General features: G+C 42.3%; 2 protein-coding genes across 2 annotated transcripts in view; both read right to left on the bottom strand.

Annotated features, from left to right (window-relative positions):
- Positions 1-972: 972 nt before the first annotated feature.
- On the bottom strand, positions 973-11,376 carry LOC133024831 (PDZ and LIM domain protein 3-like). The gene is made up of 7 exons (XM_061091998.1): positions 11,218-11,376; positions 6,479-6,630; positions 5,583-5,667; positions 5,307-5,494; positions 3,394-3,521; positions 2,140-2,251; positions 973-1,452 (listed from the first exon to the last, which is right to left on the bottom strand). Exons 1-7 carry the CDS (start codon positions 11,308-11,310, stop codon positions 1,263-1,265), a joined length of 948 nt encoding a protein of 315 aa, XP_060947981.1. The 5' UTR covers positions 11,311-11,376; the 3' UTR covers positions 973-1,262.
- A 3,473-nt stretch (positions 11,377-14,849) lies between these two features.
- The window catches only part of sorbs2a (sorbin and SH3 domain containing 2a), a 30,861-nt gene continuing 21,855 nt past the window's right edge, over positions 14,850-23,855 (bottom strand). The window contains exons 18-25 of the mRNA XM_061093885.1: positions 23,709-23,788; positions 23,347-23,444; positions 22,857-22,971; positions 22,580-22,708; positions 21,352-21,546; positions 17,902-17,939; positions 16,641-16,747; positions 14,850-15,750 (exon numbers count right to left, since the gene is read on the bottom strand). Coding sequence (XP_060949868.1) covers positions 15,689-15,750; positions 16,641-16,747; positions 17,902-17,939; positions 21,352-21,546; positions 22,580-22,708; positions 22,857-22,971; positions 23,347-23,444; positions 23,709-23,788 — 824 coding nt within the window. The 3' untranslated portion in view covers positions 14,850-15,688. The remainder of the gene's footprint in view (positions 15,751-16,640; positions 16,748-17,901; positions 17,940-21,351; positions 21,547-22,579; positions 22,709-22,856; positions 22,972-23,346; positions 23,445-23,708; positions 23,789-23,855) is intronic.

Here is a 23,855-nt window from a genome sequence, read left to right as displayed (position 1 = left end):
TATATATATACATTTATATATATAAACAGTAGACCTAGTGCAAACTGTAGACCTGGTGAGATAAAGTTCTTTCTGTTGCCAAGGGAGATGAAGAATGACCCTGCAGCGCCCTCCAGTGTCTCAACAGAGTCTCCTCCCTCCTCTCAGTGTAACACTGAACTGACTGAATTCTTGTATTGATGCTTTAGAATCTAGTTATTTAAAATCATACATAAAATAATTTTCTGTTTTCTCTTCCTGACCGTTTCAATACTTCATTGCAGAAGCTTGTGTCCGACCCTGATGCCGTAGTTTCAGCTCCACACGCTGAAAACTTGACCTTGGATCTTGACTTGAGTTTAAAATAATGTATAAAATTATAAATGTATAATACATTTTAAATGAGACAAACATGGGTGAAGGTGGTTTCACTGTAGCCTCGGCCTCCACAGTTGTATAACCTTTATCCTTTCAGTATATAAACTTATTAAATGGAAATTATCTAATGGTGGATAATGAATAATTCGTTCTCTGGCTGTTCAGTTAATTATTAGTTGATTTATTGAACGGGGAAAGTGCACATTAATCTTTTTATCTGTAAGTCCCTGAACAGATGTAGAACAGACGTCCTGCTCCACCTGCCGACATCTTCATCTGTCAACCTAACCGAGTTTGTCTGAGCCAAATATCCATTCACCTGTTGTTCAGAATTTGTCTGAGACTCTGAGAACCATAATCATATATAATCGATTGTCGATCGATGATTAATTATTTAAGATGGCGAATATGTATTTTGAGCCTCGTGCTCAAAACATCCCTACGACAAATAAATCCTTTGACAGGAGCTTGTAGGTGTGAACATCTTCTACTTTTTTCTGATGAGGGAGAAACGTGTGGACTGATGAAGTGTGTCCACACCTGCAGTTTGTGCTTTTCACATCAGGACTCCACACACACACGCACACACGCACACACACTGACACACACGTCGTCTTACAGTAGGAACAGAGGGTCTTTATTGAAAAGACATCAGAAGTACAGAGACGAGTTCTGTTGGACCTTTACAAACATGTGAAATGTTCCTACATGTGGGAGTTACTTACAGGATCCACACTGAAAAGTGACTGCACACAGACAACCTCAAAGTGCAGAGGACCCCTTCCACGTACGACTGAGGAGTGTGTGCTGAAGTGTGTGTGTTTGCATGTGTAAGTGCTTGTGTCTGTGCTGGCAGGAGGAGGAGGAGGAGGAGGAGGAGGAGGAGGAGGAGGAGGAGGAGGGATCTATGCAGAGGGATAAGTCGTGACCAGGTCGTGTCCCTCTGGTGGTCTCGTTCTGGCCCGAGCGTGGGCCTCACAGTACAGCTGCCCCTCCACGAAGAAGTAGCCCTTCTGCTTGAGGTTGACGTCACAGTCGGAGCACACAAAGCAGCCGGGGTGGCGATACTTGTCCCGAGCTTTCACCACCGTCCCGCTGCACCATCACAAACACAGAGAGGGACGGGTTCGATGCAAAGAACTGAGTATAAATAATTACAGCATCATCATACAGTATCACACAGTAAAAAACAGTATTTATGCCATTCTAGTTTAGGACAGGTTTGTTTACAACTTAAGTGTTTGTGCTCTAAAATACTTTAAAGAAATTGAAAAACAAAATATACTATAAAAATGTATATGTTTAACAGGGATAAATAACTCTCACTGATGGACTCACTATAAAACCACAAATAATAGTATCAATGTATTTTGAAAATGCTGAAAAAATTGTCTTACTTTTGGTAAGAATACACAGTATGTATACAATATCTTTAATATCTTAAAAGTCATCTTAATGGTTTTATATTTACATATTAAACAGTGAATTTAATGAATCATTTTATTACATAATTTGCCGGTAGGGTATTTTAAATATATGATTTAAAATGTGATTTAAACAAAGTAAATAAACAGTAAATACTAATTATCTATTGAAGTGCATAAGGTACAGTTCACATTCTGAACAGTGTGTTCAGACAGAGCCGTGTTTCCTCGTCTCTACAAGCTTCACATAGTTTGTGCTGCTGTTTTGTTCCTGCACGTTCCTCTCAGCCTTTGTTTGGACCGATTCCTGAAACGTCTGAAATGTGATTCACAGATGATTCCTTCTATTTTTACTCACACAATCCCATTCCCACACTTGTCGCAGACGGGCAGTTTCTGCAGGTTTCCTGTGGGTGGCGTCGGTTTGTTCATTGGGGCTTTAACTGTCCTGGTCACAATGGGACGTGTGCCTGCCCGAGTGCAAGAGAGAGAGAGAGAGATAGAGAGAGAGAGAGAGAGGGCATGCAACAAAACAATACTGGACATGATTACAGGACAACCACACAAAACAAAACCCTTCAGAGACAGGGACGCTCACGAGCACTCGAGTCACTTCAAAGACTCTTCTGGTCGGGTCACAGACACATTTCACCCCCCACGCCACCAGGACTCATTCATACTCATCAACTACTGAAGGAAACACATGTAGGAGTGGTTCTGTAACAACGTATTGTGTAGCTCCAACACAACACACCTCATATAATTAGGGGAACAGAGGGATTGTGTCACATTGGCTTATTGTGTAGCTTTAATTGTGGCTGTTACGAGACTGGTTAGTCACTCAGAATCTAAATATACCATCAATGATTCAAGTTCTAATGTTGTACAGTTCACATCTGTTGCTGGTGTCATAATCATCCACTGTACATAAAGATGGACGACATGACAGCTGAAGCCAAAAGTGAGGCCAAATCCTGATTGCCCCTTGGTGGCTGACTGCATTAAAGGTCAAACTAAAACGTTTTTTCTGTAATTTTAAGTGTCGTCCTTATCGCACTGATAGTTGTTCATGGGTTCATTTTTCTGGTGAGCTGGAACTTCATGATTGACAGCTGAGACTGAGTCAATTGGGCGAGTGCTTATATCTGAGGGACCTGGATCCAAACCACAAGATGGCAGCATCCATCTTTTTACAACGGGAGGAAGTGGAGACGTGTCGTCCATCTTTATACAAAGTTTATTGTCACAATGTTCAGAATTAGCTTAAAAACAAGCAACTTAAAGGTAAAGGAGTAAAACTCTGTGTCGCTAAGGGTCATAAAAGTCGGCATATCTGATGCATAGAGGCTAGGTAAAAGTTTTCCGAAAACAGTTTTCCAACTACAAACCAGCAAGAAGAGCTCAGAAAAAAGAAAATAGAAGATTCTCTATGTTGGAACAACCAAAACTTTTGTCACAGAGGCCACAGCAGATAATTGAGAAAATATCTCTGCAGGGTCTCTAAGACGTCTGCAAGACCGTCTCTTCTCTCTACTGGATCATTTCAACCTGTAGAATGCTGTTTGTGTCGTGGAGGAAATGCATTTGTCTGGAAGTGAAAGGAAGAACTCACCATCACTGTCAATAAAATCCTGCAGCGCCCGGAAGGAGCCAGACTGTCGAGGCTCCTGAGGATCCTCCTGGTTCTGCTGCAGCATCCGGTAGACGTCAGACTCCTCGATGCTGCTCAGAGTCCTGGGACTGAGCACACACACACACACACACACACACACAGACACACACACACAGACACACACACAGACACACACACAGACACACACACACACACACACACACACACACACACACACACACACACAGAGAAACACACACACAGACACACACACACACATAATACACATCAGTCTTTTGACAGTGATAGATTCAACTTTTTGTCAGACCACCCAGATTCCACCTCATGATGACGGATGGTTTCATGCTCAAACTGTTTTATTATCTTAACTTCACTGCCCCTGTGTGTTTTGTTTTTTATCAGGTGAGAAGCAGCTGGTCGACTTCACAGAGCTACAGCATCGTGTTTCGTCCTTATAAGGAGAAAAGGAGGATGAGTAAAGAATCAATTGATGGACTCGACCACAGAGAGCAGAGCAGGACATGATGTTGATGAATGAAAACAGCTCTGGTTGAGATGTAAAGCTGCCGTCGTTCTGCACAGTGCAACAGATTCCTATCGTGATATGAGTTCTGCAGTTTTAAATCCATCACAACGTCCATATAAATGAATCTAAACCATCAGAGCGAGTTGTATCAGTTGTCGCGACATACGGTTGTTGTGAGTCATGTTTCGCTCATAAATTGTGCGTAAGCGATGGAGGCATTGGCTCCGACGTCCTGTGGTCATATATCCTCAGGCTGACACATCGTATATATATCGGGTGGCCTCCTGAAATCCACAGGGCGGGATGTGAGGGCTGAGGCGCTGACAAGCTGTGACACCTTCAGAACAACTGTCCCACTGAGTGGCACATCGATTTAGCCTGTGAGTCATGTGAAGAGCAGGTGGATTCAAGTGAATGGAACGTTACTGCAGGAAGATACAGAGGAGAAATCACAGCAGGAACAAGATCCACAGATTCTGTCACAGGCTTTTATCATATATACCCACTGAGGGAAAATTAAGAGACCTTGAGGCCCTGAAAGTGATGTAATGTTAGTTAGTTACTTAGTTACTTAGTTAGTTAGTCGACCGGTGCCAGATGTATTCAGCTCTGTTAACCGTGATGGGCTTCAGCTTTAGTACCCTGCTTATAAGATAATTACTGATGGATGGATGGATAGATAACCAATTTCTGCTTATTAATATTCAGTTTATATAAATTTCTTTTGCATATTAATTTGTTTACTATGATATTATATAAAAAGCTATTTTACTCTATGTATTATCGGATAATTTTGTATACGTGTTATGGTTTATTTTTTACATTCCCCTTGCAGTGCCTAATTGTATATATAGTATTTTTTTCTTATCATGTTATTACATTAATTTGAATTTCATTTGAATATTGCTAAATATTAGCTTAGAATTAAATTAACACTATTCTTCGTGTGTGTGTGTGTGTGTGTATGTTTTGGCCCAGATTTGGCCCACATCCCACATCCGGCCCACGTACCACATGGAATGATGGCACCTGAACGGTCCGCACCTGTTCTGGGCCAGATCTGGGCCACAAGTCAGCCATAGCAATACCCCATGACAACCAACGGTACCAAAGGTGGCCTGAATTAGTTTGGTACCATTTGGGCCATAGTCATGTTTCCCAAAAAAGAGCAACATTTGTTTTAAGATATTTGGGCCACATGGCTATTTTACAAGGGGGCCACCAGAAGACCAGAAGTGCTGCATCACTGCCTGAAGCGGCCTCAGTACCTGGACCTTGTTCCAAACACAGATGAACAGATTGAACACCTCACATGCTGTTAGTTTCTGTTGTGTTTGACTCCTGATGAGCTGCAGGGACCAGTCACCTCTCAGGCTTCGTGGGGACGATCCCTCGGATCTGACCCTCCATGGCGTCCTGGATGTTCCCCGAGGAGTAGAGGCCTATGGGGGTGTTGTAGGCCGAGCTGACCACCTGGCGCTTCTCATCGATGTTTGCTGCCGCGACAAACGGCTGAGCTTTGCGGTTGTGACCGGTGCCAATCGGCTTGAACTCCTGAGCGGAGGAAACAAGAAGAGGAGATGTGAGATGAAGGTGTAGATGCAGAATGTGGTGAATGAGGTTTGCTGACACGTTTACAAACCTGCTGCTCTGCTTCCAGGTTGATTTTATACGGATGAGCTCGGCCCTCCTCCATGACACGAGGCGTCCACAGTCTGGCTTCATTCCTGGGTTTCAAACACAGATCCTGGTAAGTGTGTGTGTGTGTGTGTGTGATTTTGTAAGGTTTGGTTCAGTACTATTGTCTCATAAAACTTAATTCACATGTAAAAAGTTAAAACATGCTCACAGCTGCAACTAAGTGCAGATGGTGGAAGGAAAGCTCCAGGAAGCAGTTTGCTATTTTCGGTCTTGGATCATTTCTGAATGATACAAAACAATAAAGTCCTCTTTTGTTTTATTATTAATATAAAACAGATGGAACTCTGGACTCTTAAGGGTTGATATGTGGTTCATATAAGAAAAGAGCGGGGATTTTTAACCTTTGCAAGGATCTCAAGATCATTTGAGAATTAGATTTGAACTGATTTACTGGATGATTCATTTTGCAGAGACGTCAACATGGAAAGACAATGAGGTTCAAGAGCTTTTGGCGATAAGGACCAATGCCTGTGCTGATGTGGGTCATTTTCCTCCATTCTTCAATTATGAAAAGCAAAGTCAGGAAAATGTCTGAACCATATTTTCTGGACTTTTGTCCTGAGTTTCTCTTTTATCTGTTTGTGTGTGAAAGCAGCTCGATATCTGACCTGATACAGTTCAGAGGATGGACACAGTAAAAGGAACGACTGAACCATTTGTAATTCAATACAGCTTCATAACAATGGCCTTCAAACGTTACTAGGAATTAGATCAACAGCTGCTGGACGCAGGAATGGAAAAATGAGAGCTACATAAACACAGTGATTCCTTCCCAGCTGTTGTATTGAGTTTTATGATATTGTACAGGTGTCTCTCGTAGCTCGTGAATTTAACGACCTTTCCACAGTGAGACAGAGCTGACTGCTGGACTCTTTAATCTTGTTCTGGGCTTCGCTGTGCAGCAGGTCCGAGGCCGGGACTCCCTCGATGGCCAGGAGGACGTCGCCGGCGCACAAGTTGGCGACGGCGGCTTTGCTGCCCGGGGTGATCTGAGAGAGAGAGAGAGAGAGATAGAGAGAGAGGAGAGAGAGGAGTGAGAGAGAGAGGGGGAGAGAGAGAGAGAGAGAGAGAGAGAGAGAGAGAGAGAGAGAGAGAGAGAGAAGGAGAGCAAATAAAAACTGGATTGAAATGGATGATTGTAAACTCAATATAAAAAAGTGGAGAAACATGACCAATCCAGATGTTTGTATATCAGACATGAGGGTTCACTGAAAGGTTTGATGGGTAAAAAATGATGCACATTCTGTATAATGAAGATTGGTGCCTTGAAGTAGATTCCAGAGAATTACTTCTTAACACTTTGGTCCGGTTATTTTTCATATATATATATACATTCATATTCATGCAAAGACACATTCATAACACATATGTTGGTTTCCAATGTTTTTGTTTTCCAAGTGTCACAAAGTTAATCACTCCAAGTAGGGAATCTGTAGTTTGCTTCATCGATCAAATCCAGAATCAAAATAAAATATGGCTCATTTCGAAAAGACCAATGCAGCGGATGCTTCTTTGGCTAATGTTGGTCTTTTGTAAATTATGCTTTTGATTTTGCCTTAAAAAAACTTTTATTGACAATGCTTGGTATGTGATTATTTCAGCACAGCGTTGCATATAGGAATATAGCATATAGGAACCAAAAAAGTGATTCAATCACTCAGAGGATTAAAATAAAGGACAGAGACTCAAAAACTTAAATAATGAAAATAAATGTTCCTACTTAACATGATTAAGAAGTCCTGCAGTGTGAATCTTACCATTGTTTTTCCATTGGGCTCCAAGGTTCAATACAATGTGAACAAACTATAAAATGAACTTTGCTCTGTTAATTAGTTATTTCACTGAAAACAGAAAACTGTGTCCTGTACTTTCTGTTCCTTCATGAAAACCTGTTCAACAGCCCAGATGCTGCAGCCTGATGAAAACTTATATTCTGTTCTCCATCAGCGACACCTCATCTCTTAATGCATTCCTCCACGACCTTGGCCCCTGTTCACGATCCCTGCTGGAATCACAGCTCTTACACGACTCGTTCTCGGAGTCTCACCTGGTCTCAATACCAAGAAACAGCCTCCACTAAGAATCCAAACTATTCAAACTAATAACAGCGGAGAGTCAGGATCTGAGTTTCTGTTCTACACATGTAAACTGTGCAAAAATGAGGTTCCCGTTCCACACAGAAAGCCACTGGCCTGGTTGGTGTGTGCACGTTTACTGTCCGTCCCACGTCATGGAGATAAAATAGTTTCTCAGTAAGTGATCGCATCCAGATGGAATATGTTGCACCATCTGCCAGGAAGTGCTCAACATGAATGAGAACTCCCAGGAAAAGCTGTGAAGGTCGGGGAGGACGGCTCCGGAGCCTCAGACCGATCCCAACATTCCCACTCACGCTCCGCAGGTCGTGACCTATGATCAGACATATTGAATAACAGGGTGTAGGAAACTCAGCTTCACTGGGACGTTACACCGAAACTTCTCTGAGCTCATCTGCCTATAAATAACGGTGGATGAAAGTGCTGAGGGACGTCTCATGGCTGCCAAAGAGGGAGCAGCCATTAACAGTGGAGTGTTTGTTGGACTGCTGATGTCTGACTGCGTGGTTTACTGCTCTGGAGTCTGTTACCTGAACCTGAACCGGTTTAGTTGGATCCTTTCGTTTCATGGCCGCTTCCTTGTCTTGTCCAAACATTCGTCTTTGTTTAAATCACAAGAACAAGTTCCGTCTTCTTTTGCTTTCTTCTTTCTGTTGTTTTTTTTCTCTCGTTTGCTTCCTTAAATCCTCCCGACTTCCCCTCATTTCAATTCATGTTTCCCTCAATATAAAACTTAGTTATTTTTTCACTTTAGATACTTGTGTACAGTCAAGGTATTTAAAGTAAAAAAGTGAAACAATTTAATAATGGACTTAATGCTGCATTCATCGATATTTGATATTAACGTTGTGTGAAAACTAAAAGCTGTTGTTTTCATTTGAGAAACGAAACTCAAAGGAGAATAGTTATTGGACCCACATCTACTAATTGTCCAGAAACACAACACTGCAGGTTTCACATATCTGCTGAATGAGTTCACAGGCAACAATTGGTCATTCCTTTCTTTATAAGGTCAAAATGCTGCTAATTATATTAAAATTCTGTTCAAATTTTGTTGTGCTGCCAAACAAAATCTGTCAGTAAAGTTTGGAAAGTTACAAGGACACAGATTTCTGAGTTTACTCCTCATATGAATCAGGCTCAGATAATTCCACAAGTGAATCCTACACTTCCCATAATGCAACTCAGTTGTAAATTGGTTTCCATTGATTTGTTTTAAAGGATGGATGGATGGATGCAATACATAAAGTGACATAAGAAATCAATTTTTCTTAAAGTTCAATTAGAATTTGCACAACTTTTGGATATAAATCTAGTTTATATCCTTAATCAGATCCTTCCCACCTGGTAAAAGTCTGCAAATATTCACTCAAACTAAAACGACTGTGATCCTCTCAGACTTTTAAAAAGCTGCTCCAGAGTCTCTGGGGAAACGGTCCAGCTGTTTGCAGCGGCTCAACGTGACATGAAGGCGGAGCTGGTCTCCATGTGGTCATGTGACCGAGTCGGTGGCTCTTTAAGGCCGCTCTGTGCTGCGAGCAGAAAAAGATGATTATCACTTGTGTTTACTTTCCTCGAGCGGCTGGGAACTTCTGAGCTCGTGAGGATGTTCCTGACCAAACATGGCAGTGAATAGAAACACTGGCCTCACGTGTGCTGCAGTGAATCTGTGGCTTCACTGCAGCAGCTAACACACACTCTCACTGAATGTAATATAAGGTGTTGAACACGTCTACCGCAGCTCTGAGTCTTTTCTAATACTCGTCTACATCCTCCTTCTAGTAAATTTCCTTCTTGCATTACGTCTCACATTGACGCTCCCAGTCTTCTCTAACCACTGTTCTCATATGAGCCACTAACACAGCAGGTGTGAGGTGACTGGGCAGAGCCGCTGGTCTGAGGCCTAAACTCTTTTGGGCAGCAGCTCCTGAGGTCTTTCCCTAAATATAGATGCAGTCATAGGCCCAACAGAGCAGGATTAGAGGATCTCCTCACACCGGCTCCTGTGTGGCTCCGGGGATTCAGCCCACAAACCAGTCCAAACACTGATGGTCATATTCAGGCTGTTTACTGTTGAGTGAATTTTGACTCAATGTAAACGAAAAATCTAAATAAAGTATTTGTAGGCATCACATTAATGAGTGAACTTAGAAAAATTTGTGCTCATCCTACCTGGTTTATCTGCAGTGAAGGTTTTATAGTCAAGGTTTTGTTTATTGCTCCTCGTGTGTGTGGCTGTGAATGAATTTAGATATAATGTATTTATATGTTTTGTTTATAGCATATCTAAAATAATCTATTTGACAGGGACAAAGCTCATTGATCAACACAAAAAATATTGTAAAGAGGCCAGAATTAGCCCCAATGACATATTTTCATCCGTTGTCCTCACAAAAAGCATGAATAATCAAACTATTAATGCCAGAGCTGGTCAGTTTTAGCAAAAACATATGGACAGTATAACAATGATTTAGTATTTTAGTTTATTTAATGATGTTTGTCTGTTTCCAGCCAAGTTAATTGAACTTGTTGCTAAATTTAATCCTCTCATCTATGTTTCTTCGGAGAAAAGGGAATAAGGTGATTTTATGTTCTTTCTGGTTCTTTCAGTTTGATACAGAAACACGATTTAGTTGTTTGGCTGCACTTCGTAACAACAGGAAATGCCTCATCAGTCCCAGGAAATGATCATTTTGAAGATAAATTGGGATTGGACAGTTTCAGTCCGCAGCCACGACCTCCTTCCTCTTTTCTTTCTAAGATGTCGGTCTAACAAATCATGTGTTGATGCAAAATGATAGTTTCTGTGAGTTTTCTTTAATGGACTGAAACGTCCGTGTCGGTTTTCTTTCAGCGCCACCTGTGCCCTAGACAAGATGAATGATGATGTGATGGAATAAAGCTTCACTGTCTCCTGAGCAGCTGCATTGTTACACTACAAATTCATTCTCCTCTATGGATCCAGCCACAAACGTGAACTAAAGCAAAAACAAAGCTGATTCCAAAGCTGGGAAATTCAATATTTATGTTTCTTTGTTGAGATTCAAGTTTATTTTTCCATCAGATTCACACGCTCTCAGCAGGACTGGAGCTCATTTTCAGGAAGGTTTTCCTAAATTCCTCAGTCTGAATTCCACTCGGCGACACACGCACGTGTGTGTGCACATGTCAGAGGAATAGTGTAAGCTGCTATTTGGGACTAAGCCCCTTGTATTTACTGTGGCACAGGTGCAGACCCCATAGCACACGTCATTCTCTCCAGCGAAGCCCCCTGGAGACACAGTGTGGCCATAAACCAAAGACTGACTCATCGGACTCTATGGCAAACGTTTAAAAACACATTGACAGTAGCAACAAATCATTTGCCCAGAAAAAAAACAAAAATGTGCCAAAAAGAGAAATTAAATAAAAATTGAGTTATTGAACTGAATTATAATTTAAAAAAGTAATTTTTCTATCCTCATGTTTTCTCTCACTCACCCTGGAGATGGTCAGGGGCTGGTTGAAGTCCTTCCCCCCCGTCAGGCGGAACCCCCAAGGTGCCGGACCCTCCAGCACCACGTTGAGTGACATGACCCTTTAGAGCCCGGTGCTGTTCGCTAACCACAGCAACACACAGTGAACCGCACACTGTGGGGTGAACAGTCAAAGAGCACTGCACCATGGGAGTGATGGAGATTTTGTACCATGTTGGGAGGGGGGGGGAGGAGGAGGAGGAGGAGAATGGACAGACCCCTCCCCAGCAGTGAAGCAACTTGTCAGATTTGGGGAGCTGACTCTTCCAGTCTGTGTTCGACCGGCACTTTCTCATCAGTGCTCCAGTGTCTGTTGAGCATTTGTTGTTTCAGATTATTTTTCCAGTGTTTAAATCAGGTGCAACTACAACATCACTACTCACACCCACAGTTTTGGATCACACACTATAAATAAAGTACGTGGACACTTGAGGATGTAAACCAGCCCCTTGTGTTTCTCTTCCCCTGGAGGTTCGGTGGGGGGGGGGGGGGGGGGGCCTGGCCCTCCGCTCGCTCTCGCTCTGGTTGACGGCTCTCGCTGCTCCTGTCCTTATTTGGTCTGGAGACGCAGCTCCACTCTGAGGCCTCCGAGGTCCCGCTCACACATTCCAGCCACTATTGATCTGGATCGGGCCCAGGACCCTCACAACAAAGACCCTTCTCTTTGTTTATAACACCAACTTCATCTCGTCACATTTCTCACAAGTTGCTTTCATCCGTCGAAGGTTTTCTCTTGCCCATAAAGAATTGACTCTCCTGTCTATTTTTAGTGTTTAGTTCAGGGTAATTCCTTGTTTACTGTCTCTCATGTCTGCACGATGAATTATCGATGTACTTGGACTTAATGAGGCTGCTTCAGGTCATGGTCAACAAACTGTCAGAGAGGCTTGTTATGTTTATATGTACGTCAGCACTGACCTGCTTCAAGATAAGTTTCCATCAAGCAAGTGAAACAAGAGGCCAGTTCTAGCCGGTGTAGGAATAATAATAAAAAAAAGCATCGAAAAATAAATCCATCATCTGCGTACACAGCTTTAAAAATCTTATTCTGTGGAGGGTTTTCACAGCGAAGTTGATGAAGCACTCATCTGCCGAAATGTCTCATCGTATTAACTGAATACGTTTGTGCACTTGTTCTATTTCTTCTAATACAATTCCCTAAAACCCAGAACAATATGATCACATTAAGCAAACATGTTCTCAACCTATGTTTAAATGATAAATCTGAAATTTAGACATGTCGTTAGCATGTAGCGTTTCTATTTTGAAAGTTTCCAGTGTGTTGCACCTTTGTACACACCCACTAGTGAGGTCACACGCTTCGAACATGGAGTTAAAGGTTATATTTTGATTTAGTTAGGAAATTCCAGGAAAATACCAAACCTTTTTTTTAATCAAACAAATTATCTGTTTTCAGAGATAATGGACTTTGAGCAAAGGGAAGTTCTTAAAGTACGATGCACCGATGAAATGTTTTGTTTTCATGGATTTGATGACAATAAGTGAAATATATATATAACCTGTGTTATCAGGTTGTTAACATCAAATGTCTCAAATCAGAATATTTATAAAAGTCTTGTAGGTAGTTTTCCTTGTTATCAAACTTTTGATAAGAGTTTTCACATCATGTTTTGAAACCTGCATTTGTATACATCAGCTTCCAGGGGAGGAGCCGTCAACCGGCTCAATACCGCCACCAACTGTGAACAAGTGGAATTGTGTGAAACATTTCCTCCACACGTGATCAGCAAAAAGAGTTTTCCAATCTGTTAAACTGACAGGAGTAAAGAAGTTTGAAATATTGAATCTACCAGCGTGATTTTATTAGCAATACAGCTCCATAAAACCATTAAATAACTGCTAAGATATTGTAGAAATACTTAGGTCCAAGTGTGCGCACGAAATCTGGATATTAACAAGAACAACATAGAAGATTTTACACTTTCGTTATATGTATAAACATCTCATGAGTCAATTAAATGCCCTCAGTCCAAATCTGTCCACCCGGTTGTCGCATGAGAGGCAGATTAGATGCTTACTGAAAGTTTCATCACTGTTGAGTTTATGTGCACTCGGTCAAACACTGTCCTGATGTTTTCTACACTACATTAATGCATAAATGATTATTTTTTTTGCATCACAGAAGAGGCTCACATATACATGGCTATTAAACTTGCGAGTTGGACGTAAGGCAGCAATTCACCAACTCGGTCTACCTACAGTAACTTCAGTCTAAATACGTCACTGACTTTGAAAACCACAAAGATCCGGAGCAGAGGGAAATAAAGGCCAAACGCCGGGGGACACACAAAGTGGAAAAATTAGCACCGCCGGTGACGAACAGGTGAAGAAAGGAGAGGAAACCGAAGAGGATGGTGGGTGAGAAAAAGCTGAGTTTATAAAGCAAAGTGGATGTTGGCCATTTTACAGCTCTCATACAAAAAAGGCTTACAAAAACACCACAGACACACACACACACACGTAACACACCGAGTGTTCTCACACCATCGGAAACAGTGGATGACAGTGAGGTGGGGGTGGGGGGTGGGGGGGAGTGACATGGAGGACAACGGATGATGAAACAAAAATATACTTTAAGGTGCTTTAACATTTGTTTTGTTGTCAGTGTTCGTCTTTCGTGAAAACACAAAAATGAGAAGAAAAAAAACAAAAAAAACAATGACAAGTAAAAAACTGATCATTCGCTGTGCGTGACAAGCTAAGATGGAGATTAGCCAATAACTCCAAATGGTTTATAAACACATGAACAGTGACAAGCTACCTATTCACTCGGAAAAGAAGCCGTCAACCAAACGTCTAGTGGGAAGAAAAACTGCAGTTTACACGACTGAAGTTTTTCTCGATAAAATTCTATCTCATATAGTAACAGACTTAAATAAATTCAACATAACATCAGTCTCCGTCTGAACCATAGACTGTATATATGTAGAGATGGACAGCTCCCGCAAAGTGAAGCCAAAGCGTCTCAATCGCCCCCCCCTGGTGGCTTCCTGCAGTACAGCTCGTTAACCCTGTCTCCTCCGTGTTAGTCGATGGGACATGAGCGGCACTAAAAAAGTCAAAGGGACGTGTCAAATACATTTTTCTAAAAGATGGTTCCTTGTAATTTTGGGTCGTGCTCGTCACACTTGCTGAACTTTGGTTAGATGCTTTAAAAATTAGGTGAAACATCATGATTGACATCCGAGACTCGTGATTGGTCGAATGTGCACATCAGTGGGACCAGGATTCCGTGTCTGAACTGAACTGAAGGAAAAACCCGTAGAGGAGGTTTATGGTGGTTTTAGGATTTGTAAACTTATCTACAAATTTTGTGTTGATGTCTACTGTGCAGAATCTGGCTGGGGCGGGGGGGCGGTCATCCCTCTTCATACACAGTCTATGATCTGGACACTTGACAATAAAATAACATTCCTTCAAATGTGGGTCTTGCTGCTGTTAGAATATGTTAAAAAAGAGCAACATGTTCTAAAATCATCTCATCACGTAGTTTGACCAGCGTTCGTTCCTCTAATAAATATAATACCTAGAAAAGGTCAGTAACCTTTTTGCATACACTCCCCCCCCCCCCCCCAATGAGCCCCAGAGGCATAGCGACCTCTGGTGTATGAAATCAGAAGTGACATTTGAAACCAAAACAGAAACACAACGTTGTGTTAGAATTGCGTTAAAGTGCATCAAACCTAGTGTGGAGACGAAAAATCTTTGTTTTCAAATGTTACACTTGAAATCTAATGGATTATGTTTGGACAGACAGTAGAAGAGTTTCAATAATATATCTTGTCTACTTCCTCGTTTGCAATATTCAAAATATTTGCACGATAATGATACATGTACTGGTCAATACATGGGGTAACACACACATGTCTGCTCCACATGTTACTCCTTTTACCTTTTGATGCACCGTGCTGACAGAATACCGTTTGTGCAACACTCTCTGTACTCAACGTCTTTGTCAACCTTTGTGATTGAACACTGAAATGAAATGTGACAAGTGTTTTTTAAGATAAATATACACCAAAAAAAAATCAGATAAAAAAAAGTGACAGCGGTGATCTTACTGCCCTTAAAACAGCCTGGTGCTGCCTCGCTGTCGTTCCATCGCTGTGGAAAGTTAAAGGTCACTGACCGGAGCACAAAGGTTTTGGGTTTTTCCTCCGTGATAGAAAAATAAGGATAAAAAGATAAGTTTAAAAAAACAACAGCATCTTATAGAAAGTCTTCCGTTAAAGATGGCGAGTTAGAGCTAAAGAGTTCTGTTCGCGTGAAGCCAGCGAGTCTCTGCTGAGCGCTGTTGGGGGGGCGGCGTCCTGCAGGTGCTGTGCTGAGGGCGATGAACGTGTCACAGAAGGGGGCGAGGCGAAGAGGAGGAAGAGGAGGAGGAAGAGGAGGAGGGCGGGGCTGTGGAATCATCATTATAGCTGCTTCACGTAGTTTCCTGGGAAGGTTCCAAACAACTTGCTCCTTCGAGACGTCCCTTCACAAACACAGAGCAGTAGAGTGAGGTTGGCAGAGTTTGAAACGCTCGAGGAAACTTGGCAGCAGCTGCAACCGACTCTCAGCAGACTGGAGATCAGCCAACAGAGGAGATTACACTCAACCACTTAAACACATTTGTAGAGGACAAAGTTTACTGTAGAATAACATAAAGGTTAAAATGATAAAGGCTCTCGAGGTGTATACAATTAAATTATGCCCATTGAGATCATGTTGACTTCTTCAGAAAATGACGTGATTAATATGTGATGAGACTACACTGCCATCTAAAGGTCACAAAATACTTTTCAATCAGAGCCATAAGACTTTTAAACTCCTCTGAACTGCAATAACTCCATACAACACCACATATGCATATCCATATATGCACACATAACACCAAACCAGCACCGTGGCATATTTGCACTATTGCACACAATTGAACTATTGTTGTTCTATTTTTCTCTTGAGCTGTATATACATATTTTTAGATATATACATTTTTATTTTCTATTTTAGAAAATAAAATAATTTTTTTAAATTCTATTTTATTGTATTTTATACTATTTCTATTTTATATTTTTTGGTTGTAATTATTGAGCATTGCTAGAAGAGAGCCTGTGACTCAAGCTTTTCATTGCCAGCGACTGCTTTATGTTATTGACGTGCATTTGATAATAAAAATCTTGAATCTTAAATTGATCTGATGCTGCACTGTACATGTAGATGCACATATTTAAAAAAATATACTAATACAATAATCTGGCATTTATGTTTTGATCTCACCACAGCGAATGTTTTAATATTTGCAGTAAATTCATTTATTTCTGGTAGATAAGATCAACCCCTCATTTTTTCTAATGTACAAACTGAAATATTCCGTCCTCTTACCGACAAACCAGCCATCGTCACACTTCTCCATCACATCCACGATGTCGCCCTCCCTCAGCTCCAGCTCATCCTCGTTGCGAGGCGTGTAGTTGTACACGGCCTGGTACCTGGGTTTGAAAAACGCACTGTGAGCTGACATCAATCATAAGCTGCACGAATAACGCTGAACAATAGTCTCACTGGTAAGTATTTCCCTTCTCTATATTCTACAGGATTATTTCTACATTGAATGCATATACAGCACAAAGCACATAGGATTAGAGCCAATGTACTGTAACTAGAGTTGCAAAGGGGCGGACAGTTTCCGGTAAATTTCCGGAAACTTTCCTGAAACTTTCTATGGGAAGTTTAGCTCGAGAATTTGGGGAATTTTGAAAAAAATAAATAAATACGCAAATTAAACGCTGAGCAATAAAAACATAATTCAAAACTCTATTTTAAAGATGTATGGAATGCAGCACATGCTCCCCGCTGAATTTCAACCCTCCACTGTGCATTCTTCCATCACATGCACAGATAACTCCCAGCATCCTTCACTCTACAGCAGGACTATTGAGGCCTGCTGTAGTGTGCAGGACTAGTCAGGTAAGTTTCAATGATATTACTGGGGAAAATATATTAGCATGCTGATTGAGGATTGTTCATCTGTTCATCTAGCCTATTTCCATTCATTTATCCATCAATTGTAAAATATGTTTACAGACGATTCCAATTGTTTGGCTAACTATTTATATCTCTGGCATGCATTAGTGTTTTTTTACAAACTTTTTTCTCATCTTATTCTACAGAACAATGCCACGTGCACTATCTCATGTGTGGAGACATTTCACCCCATCCAATGTAGAAAGAAAGGCTGTATACACTTGCAAATACTGTGCAAAGACCTATGTAAAGAATGACACAACGATGCAGAAGCATATAGTCAAGTGCCCAAAGTTTCCTCAGGGCTCAAATCAGCCTATGACAAAACAAAATGTTTATATTTATGTCTGTATATGACAAGGTAAATACAGTTAGTATAAATTACCCACAACATTTCCAGTTTATTCCCTGTTAATTCCCGTATATTCCTTTATATTCCCGTTAATTCCCATGGAAAGTTTCAAACTTTGAATATTCCCGGAATTTTGCAACCTTAACTATATCCCTGATAAGTCAATCCACATATTATTAGAAAAGAGGTATGTTTATATTTGATAACAGCAATTCAGAGGAAACTGTGAGAATACTCCTGATCTCAATGATAACAAATATCACTTACGGGTCTCCTCCGCCATGTAGAGCATCCTGGACTAATCGCTGAGATAGACAAAGACAGAGAAACACAGACAGACAGTGAATTAAAATGTGGTATTTGCTAGGTTTTCATTTTCAGTTTGAGGAGTTTAATTTCTCCCCATGAGTCAGGAAAACTACATTTGAAATAAAAACAGTTTTTACATGTATGTGTTTGATGTGAAGTGTGGTGATCCGTCATGTTACTTGTACAGTAATTGCGTGGTTGAGTGAAGACATGCCCCCCCTACCCTTCGACCTCTAACGGATGACAGATAGGACCTCCGGAACAAGATGGGGCTACGGGGAGGTTTACCCCCGACAACTGCATCCTGCTTAACAGGCAGAAAGACCAGAGGCAACACACCTGTAATCTCCGTCAGTAACCAACTCAGCAGCCGGCAGCTGAACACACGTACTGCAGGCCAATGACATGCTCCAAAACACCATCATCACCATCACCATGCCGATGACATCACGGTACAACCAACACCAGCAGGACACACACTAACTCAAGAAGGTTCTCCACCAGTCCATCGAACGTTAGTGCACAAAACACAAATTAGTCTCAAGTCAGTTGGTTGCATCTAAGGATTAATCCAATATTTACAATTCTGTCAATATATTTTGATTAATTGTGTAACCCCTTGTAGACGAATGTCGCGAATTCGCCTCAAACATGCTCTTTTTTTTCCCACTAATGCCTGATGATGCAAACACTACACATACCATGAAGGTATTGGAACTACTCTGGCGCCATCTAGTGGCCGGAGTGGAAATTACATACTAGCCCCTTGGTACTGTGCAGCAAAGTTATTTTGAGATATTAAGCTGTATTTGAAATACTGTGATGATGGAACAGCAATGATTGTACAGAAACATATGTTGTTATTCAATTTCAAGCTAAAGCAGCATCAATATAATAAACTACTTACCAGAGACTGGAAAATTTGTTAAATAATTATGCCTAATGTCGCTAATTTGCCTCATACCTAAATTTTATATCTATTGTATATGCTATATTGAAATTAACAATCTCAACTTAATTAAGCATCTTTATGACAGCCAAAAACACAAATAATATTTTTTTTTATATAATTGGAAATTAATTCAGGCAATAAGGGGGTTTAAAACCACAAAATAACAAAAAATGCCGATCAGAATTACTAGATAGGGAAGCGTATTATCATTTGTCACCACACACACGATCAAAATCAAGAGCAGTGGTCTCCACATTCCAGCTTTACCTTCACCTTGGGAGACCTATGCCCGGGATGGGGTACAATGGGAGGAGTCGAGGGAGGAGAGGTGAGTTTAGGGGGAGACCGGGGGGGCAGGGGGGAAGGCGACTCTGACTCGGGGAAGGACGTGAGCGGATGAGACGGACAGGGAGCGATCTGAGAGGGATGAGGGGAGTGGAGGGGGGGTGGCGAGACGGGTGGAGAGAGCGCAGGCAGGGGCGACGTGGAGAGGTGAGGAAGGGACGGGGGGGGCCGAGGGGAGCAAGGGGGAGATGTAGGGGGGGTGCGCTGATCGCGCTGTTGCAGACGCAAGGAAGAAGAAGGCGAAGGAGGAGTAAGTAAAGAGGGAGAAGAAGAAGGAGGAGGAGGAGGAGGTGGAGGAGGAGGAGGAGGAGGAGGTGGTGGTATAGAGGGTGAGGAGACGCCGGGGTGAGAGAGGCGTGTCGGGGGGGCTGGAGAGACATCAGCCTATGGAGGCAATGACAAACACATGAATACTGAGGCTAACACACACGACGCTAACTAAAGAAATCCTTCAATTCCACTGGGGCTGTTTGTTACTGAAGCCCAGAAGGGACAGGGAGGAAAAGACTCTAATATATTAAAGATATTAAAAATATTTAAAAAAAACTCTAGGATTTCTCTTTTAACCCAAACATTGCATCATCACACTATCCTCACTCTATAATTTAATGTGTAACTGGGTAAGAAAAAAGGAAAGAAACAGCATTTTGGGGGGATTTCAAAATAAAAGTATAATTTATTTGCCAGTAAATGAATCAGCTTTTAAACGCTGAGTAACCCAGGTACAACAGGTCTATTCTTCTCTACAATCAAAAAGTGATTTTCCTCTATGTCCCTCACCAGAGGCAGCTCACACCATGCTCTACCTGTGGACTGAGTCTTTCATTCAAAACTCTACCGTCCTCCTCTTTCTCCTCTAAAGCTTCATCCTCTTCCTCAATGAACAACTCAGTGAATCCTTTCCCCCTGACCGACGGCGGCCTCTGAGACTCCACTGGTTCGTCCTCACTCGAACCTCTCGGTTGCCCCCCCCAGGCGACCGGCAGTGGCTCCATCGTCACAGGCTTGTGAAACTGCACCTCTAACCGAGCGCCCCCTGCTGGTTGGCTGGCGGGAGTGAGCGCTGGTTTCCCCACCACGGGATGGGATTCTTCTGCTTTTAATTTAAACCTACTCTGGGATTCACCGGTGGATGAAGCTGGGGGAGAATCTATTGGAGACAATCTTGAAAAGCCAACGTCGTCTGTGCCGGTAGAATCGTCCAGGATCATGGAAAGCAGCTCGTCATAAGGATCTTTTACTTGCAGCTCAATGTCGGGAATTGTGTTGCTTTTGTTTACTGGTGCAGTTGACTGGTGCCACATTTGTGTGGGTGACTGCACTGGCTCTGGTGACGTGCAGAACAAAACCTCTGGCTTAGTGATGTGGAACATTTGAGCTGTTTCAGTGAACCCCCTGCTGCTGTTGTTGTGTTGGAGAAAAGAGTCAGTCTGTGGAGAGATGAGTGAGGGATGAGGAGCGGGAGGAGGAAGAGGAGGAGCAGGAGGAGGAGGAGGAGGAGGAGGAGGAGGAGGCTGGGGAAAAGGCTGAACCGCTGGTACGAGTCTCATTTCTCTAAAAGGTGGATTTCTGGAAAACGACTGGGGCGGAGGAGCAAAGCCTCTCTGTGCCGGTGCAGGTGAGTGAGAGGGGGAGGACAGGGGGGGGGTCTTAAGTTCGTGAGCTGCTTGAAAAGCTGCCAAGTCAACTGGAAGAGGGGGGGGCGTGGGCGGTGCAGGGGTGGTCGTGCGGGAGTGAGCCGGTGTGGACGCGGCCGTGTCCAGAGTGAGGGACAGCCACTCGCTGGTGACAGCTTGCAGGTCAAGCCTTCTCAACGAGGGCGGAGGGAGGGGGGGGTCTCGGGCGGTGGAGGATGGAGGGAGATGGCAGAAAGGCTCCATGAAGATAAAGTGAAGGGAAAGGAACAGAGTGTGATTTATAAACTAATCTATACAAAGTACAGTTTGTGTGCATTTTTAAAATATGTGTAAAATGTAAAATGTTTGCATTTGAAATGATGATTAAAAACAAAACAATGCTGTTCACAATAAATAACTTTCATGAAGAAGATGTAGGTGGTTTCATGATCTTAAACTTAAAACCAATTTACGATATTGTCGTGATTCCCTTACCTTGCTGGATGTGCTGCCTGGCGTCCGGTGGCCCAGGTGCCCACGCAGGTCCGTGTGGTGGTCCGAGCTCTTGGCCGGGGAGCGCTTGATGATGTCGACGTAGGCCACGGGAAAGATGCCCTGTTTGGTTGAGTCCGGGATCCGGCCCTCATACCAGTTCTGATCCACCTGCCTGATCACAATGACTCTCTCACCCTGAACACACACAAGCAAACACAACATACAGAAGTTGTTAAACACCAGGATGGATATGAGGACTGGTTGGAGGTATGCAAATTCCAGTCGGAATGCACCAACTCTAACGTGTGGCGGGAATTTGGGTGGAAGTGTGTTATTCGTTTCTTTATTACACCAAAGCAGAAAGCACGCTTTGCTGGAGGGGAGAGCACATGTTGGAGACAATGTGGGTCTCGGGAAGCAAATCACTGGCATATATTCTGGGATTGTCCAGTGATTAAACCTTTCTGGGCAGAGTTTCACAAAGCATTAAAAAGCATTCTTAATACTGACCTGCCCCTGCAATTTACAGCATTATTTTTGGGAAATGTTGATTTTCAAACAAGGCGCCTAGATAAATATATGATTAGCATACTAATAACCGCCTGTAAAAAAGAGCTCACAAGGGGCTGGCTGCTTCCTGAGCCCCCCACGATAGAGGAGTGGATAGATATAGTAAATTACATTTATGTTATGGAAAGGATTACTTTCTCCCTTCGTCTTCGGAAAACTGTGTTCATCCAATTATGGAGCAAATGGGTGAGATATGTAAAACCACTAAGTCCAGACTTTGTGGAAGTATTGAATGAATGACCCTGTAATGTTGCCTTGATTTAGCGAGCCTCACCGACCCCTATCCCATTCTTGCTCAGATCAACCTCTAACATGTTGTTGTTTTTTATTCGGCTGGTTTTTATTCAATTATTATTATTATTTTTCTCTACTGATCTGTGATTATTGTCTACATGTACGCACTGTACCTCTCCCAAAACGTACAAAGTTGCCCAATTTTGAAAAACGTTGACAGCAGAAGAACGAAAATTGCCCTTGGGCTGATGTAAGTTTTTGTAAAGAACTGTCAAAAAAAATAAAGAATATAAAAAAAACAAAAAACACATGGACAACTATTACAACATGATTTCAAAAGATTTATATCCTGCTTTGCTGTCAGCATGTATATATAAAGTTGTGTTGCATGCAGCAGTTTACTTCAATGCATTCGGGAGGCTACCTTTCTGAGCGACAGCTCCACGTTGGTGTCCGCATTGAAGTTATAGCGAGCCACTGCCTCTCCGATCTCTCGGACATGTGCTGGCGGAGGAGGACGGATGGGCTGCTGCTTCTCTGTGGACGCCACCTTCTGTGTGTGTGTGTGTGAGAGCATTGTGTAAACAGATGTGCATATTGAGTTTGAGGAGATGTATTAAATGCATTGAAACTACACAAATGCTCACTTACACAACCACAGGACCAACACATATAGATTGATGTATCAGTTGCACATTTACCTCTACATATGATATGGGGAATATCCCCACCCGTCCTCGGTGCTCTCCCTCATACCAGTTGTTGTCTATCTGCCGGATGATGTTTACCGCATCACCCTTTTTAAAAGTCAGCTCCCTGTAACACAGTCATATCATTTTTGATTTCCACTGCCTGGGAAAGGAAGATTTGAACAGAACAAGACACAAACATTTCCCACAGCAGAGAGAGAAGAATGAGACAGAATGTCGGCGACCAAAGCAAAACAAGAGATGCGGCGTCAGATTAGCTCGTGCAATCATTTAAAAAAAAGATTAAGAAGGTAAAGTCAGCCAGATGTCATTTGACGATTAAGTTGTTTTAAGAAGCAAAATAAACTTTACGCAGGAAACGATGAATAATGTTTGATAGCAACATGTTTAACAGCAAGTCCAGGTGTGCAGTTACATATCCATGCATTAGAGCCTCACGCCGTTCGCCCCCCCCGGTGCCCCGTGAACTCACTGTACTCACTTAGCTGTTTGTGCCTTAAAATCATAAATGGCTTTTGCAGGCTGTTTCTGATGGAGGAGAGAGAACAGAATAAGTTGTGTCATCTGTTTATGGGAGACCTAGGAGATGAGAATGAGAGAGAGAGAGAGCCGGCAAGCAGCTATAACATAAAACACAGCTTTTAGAGTAAATTTGACCTAAAGACAAAAATTGTGTTTGTAGAGCCAAGCATCGTTAATTGTGTATAACTTAATGTGTATTGTAAGTGCCAGCTAATATGCCAATGTGTTTTAATATAAATGATGTATGTATACTGCTTAAGTTAATGTTTCTGATCTCTAACCAGGTGCTGAGAGTATTAAACATCAAGTTCAATGCTGTACCTCTCTGTCGGGAGTAGCTCTTCTACTCTGGGGCGTGTGGCGTCCGTACATTGTGGAATAACTCCTGGAGACATCCTGGTCTATGATTGGTAGAGACACAGGCCAAAAGGTCACAGGGGTCGAATAACCACAATCATGCCCAAAATA

The sequence above is a fragment of the Limanda limanda genome, chromosome 2 (genome assembly GCF_963576545.1).
Source record: "Limanda limanda chromosome 2, fLimLim1.1, whole genome shotgun sequence".
Lineage (NCBI taxonomy): Eukaryota > Metazoa > Chordata > Actinopteri > Pleuronectiformes > Pleuronectidae > Limanda > Limanda limanda.
Note: the sequence above shows the minus strand (reverse complement) of the source record. Positions and strands in the feature narration are given on the sequence as shown.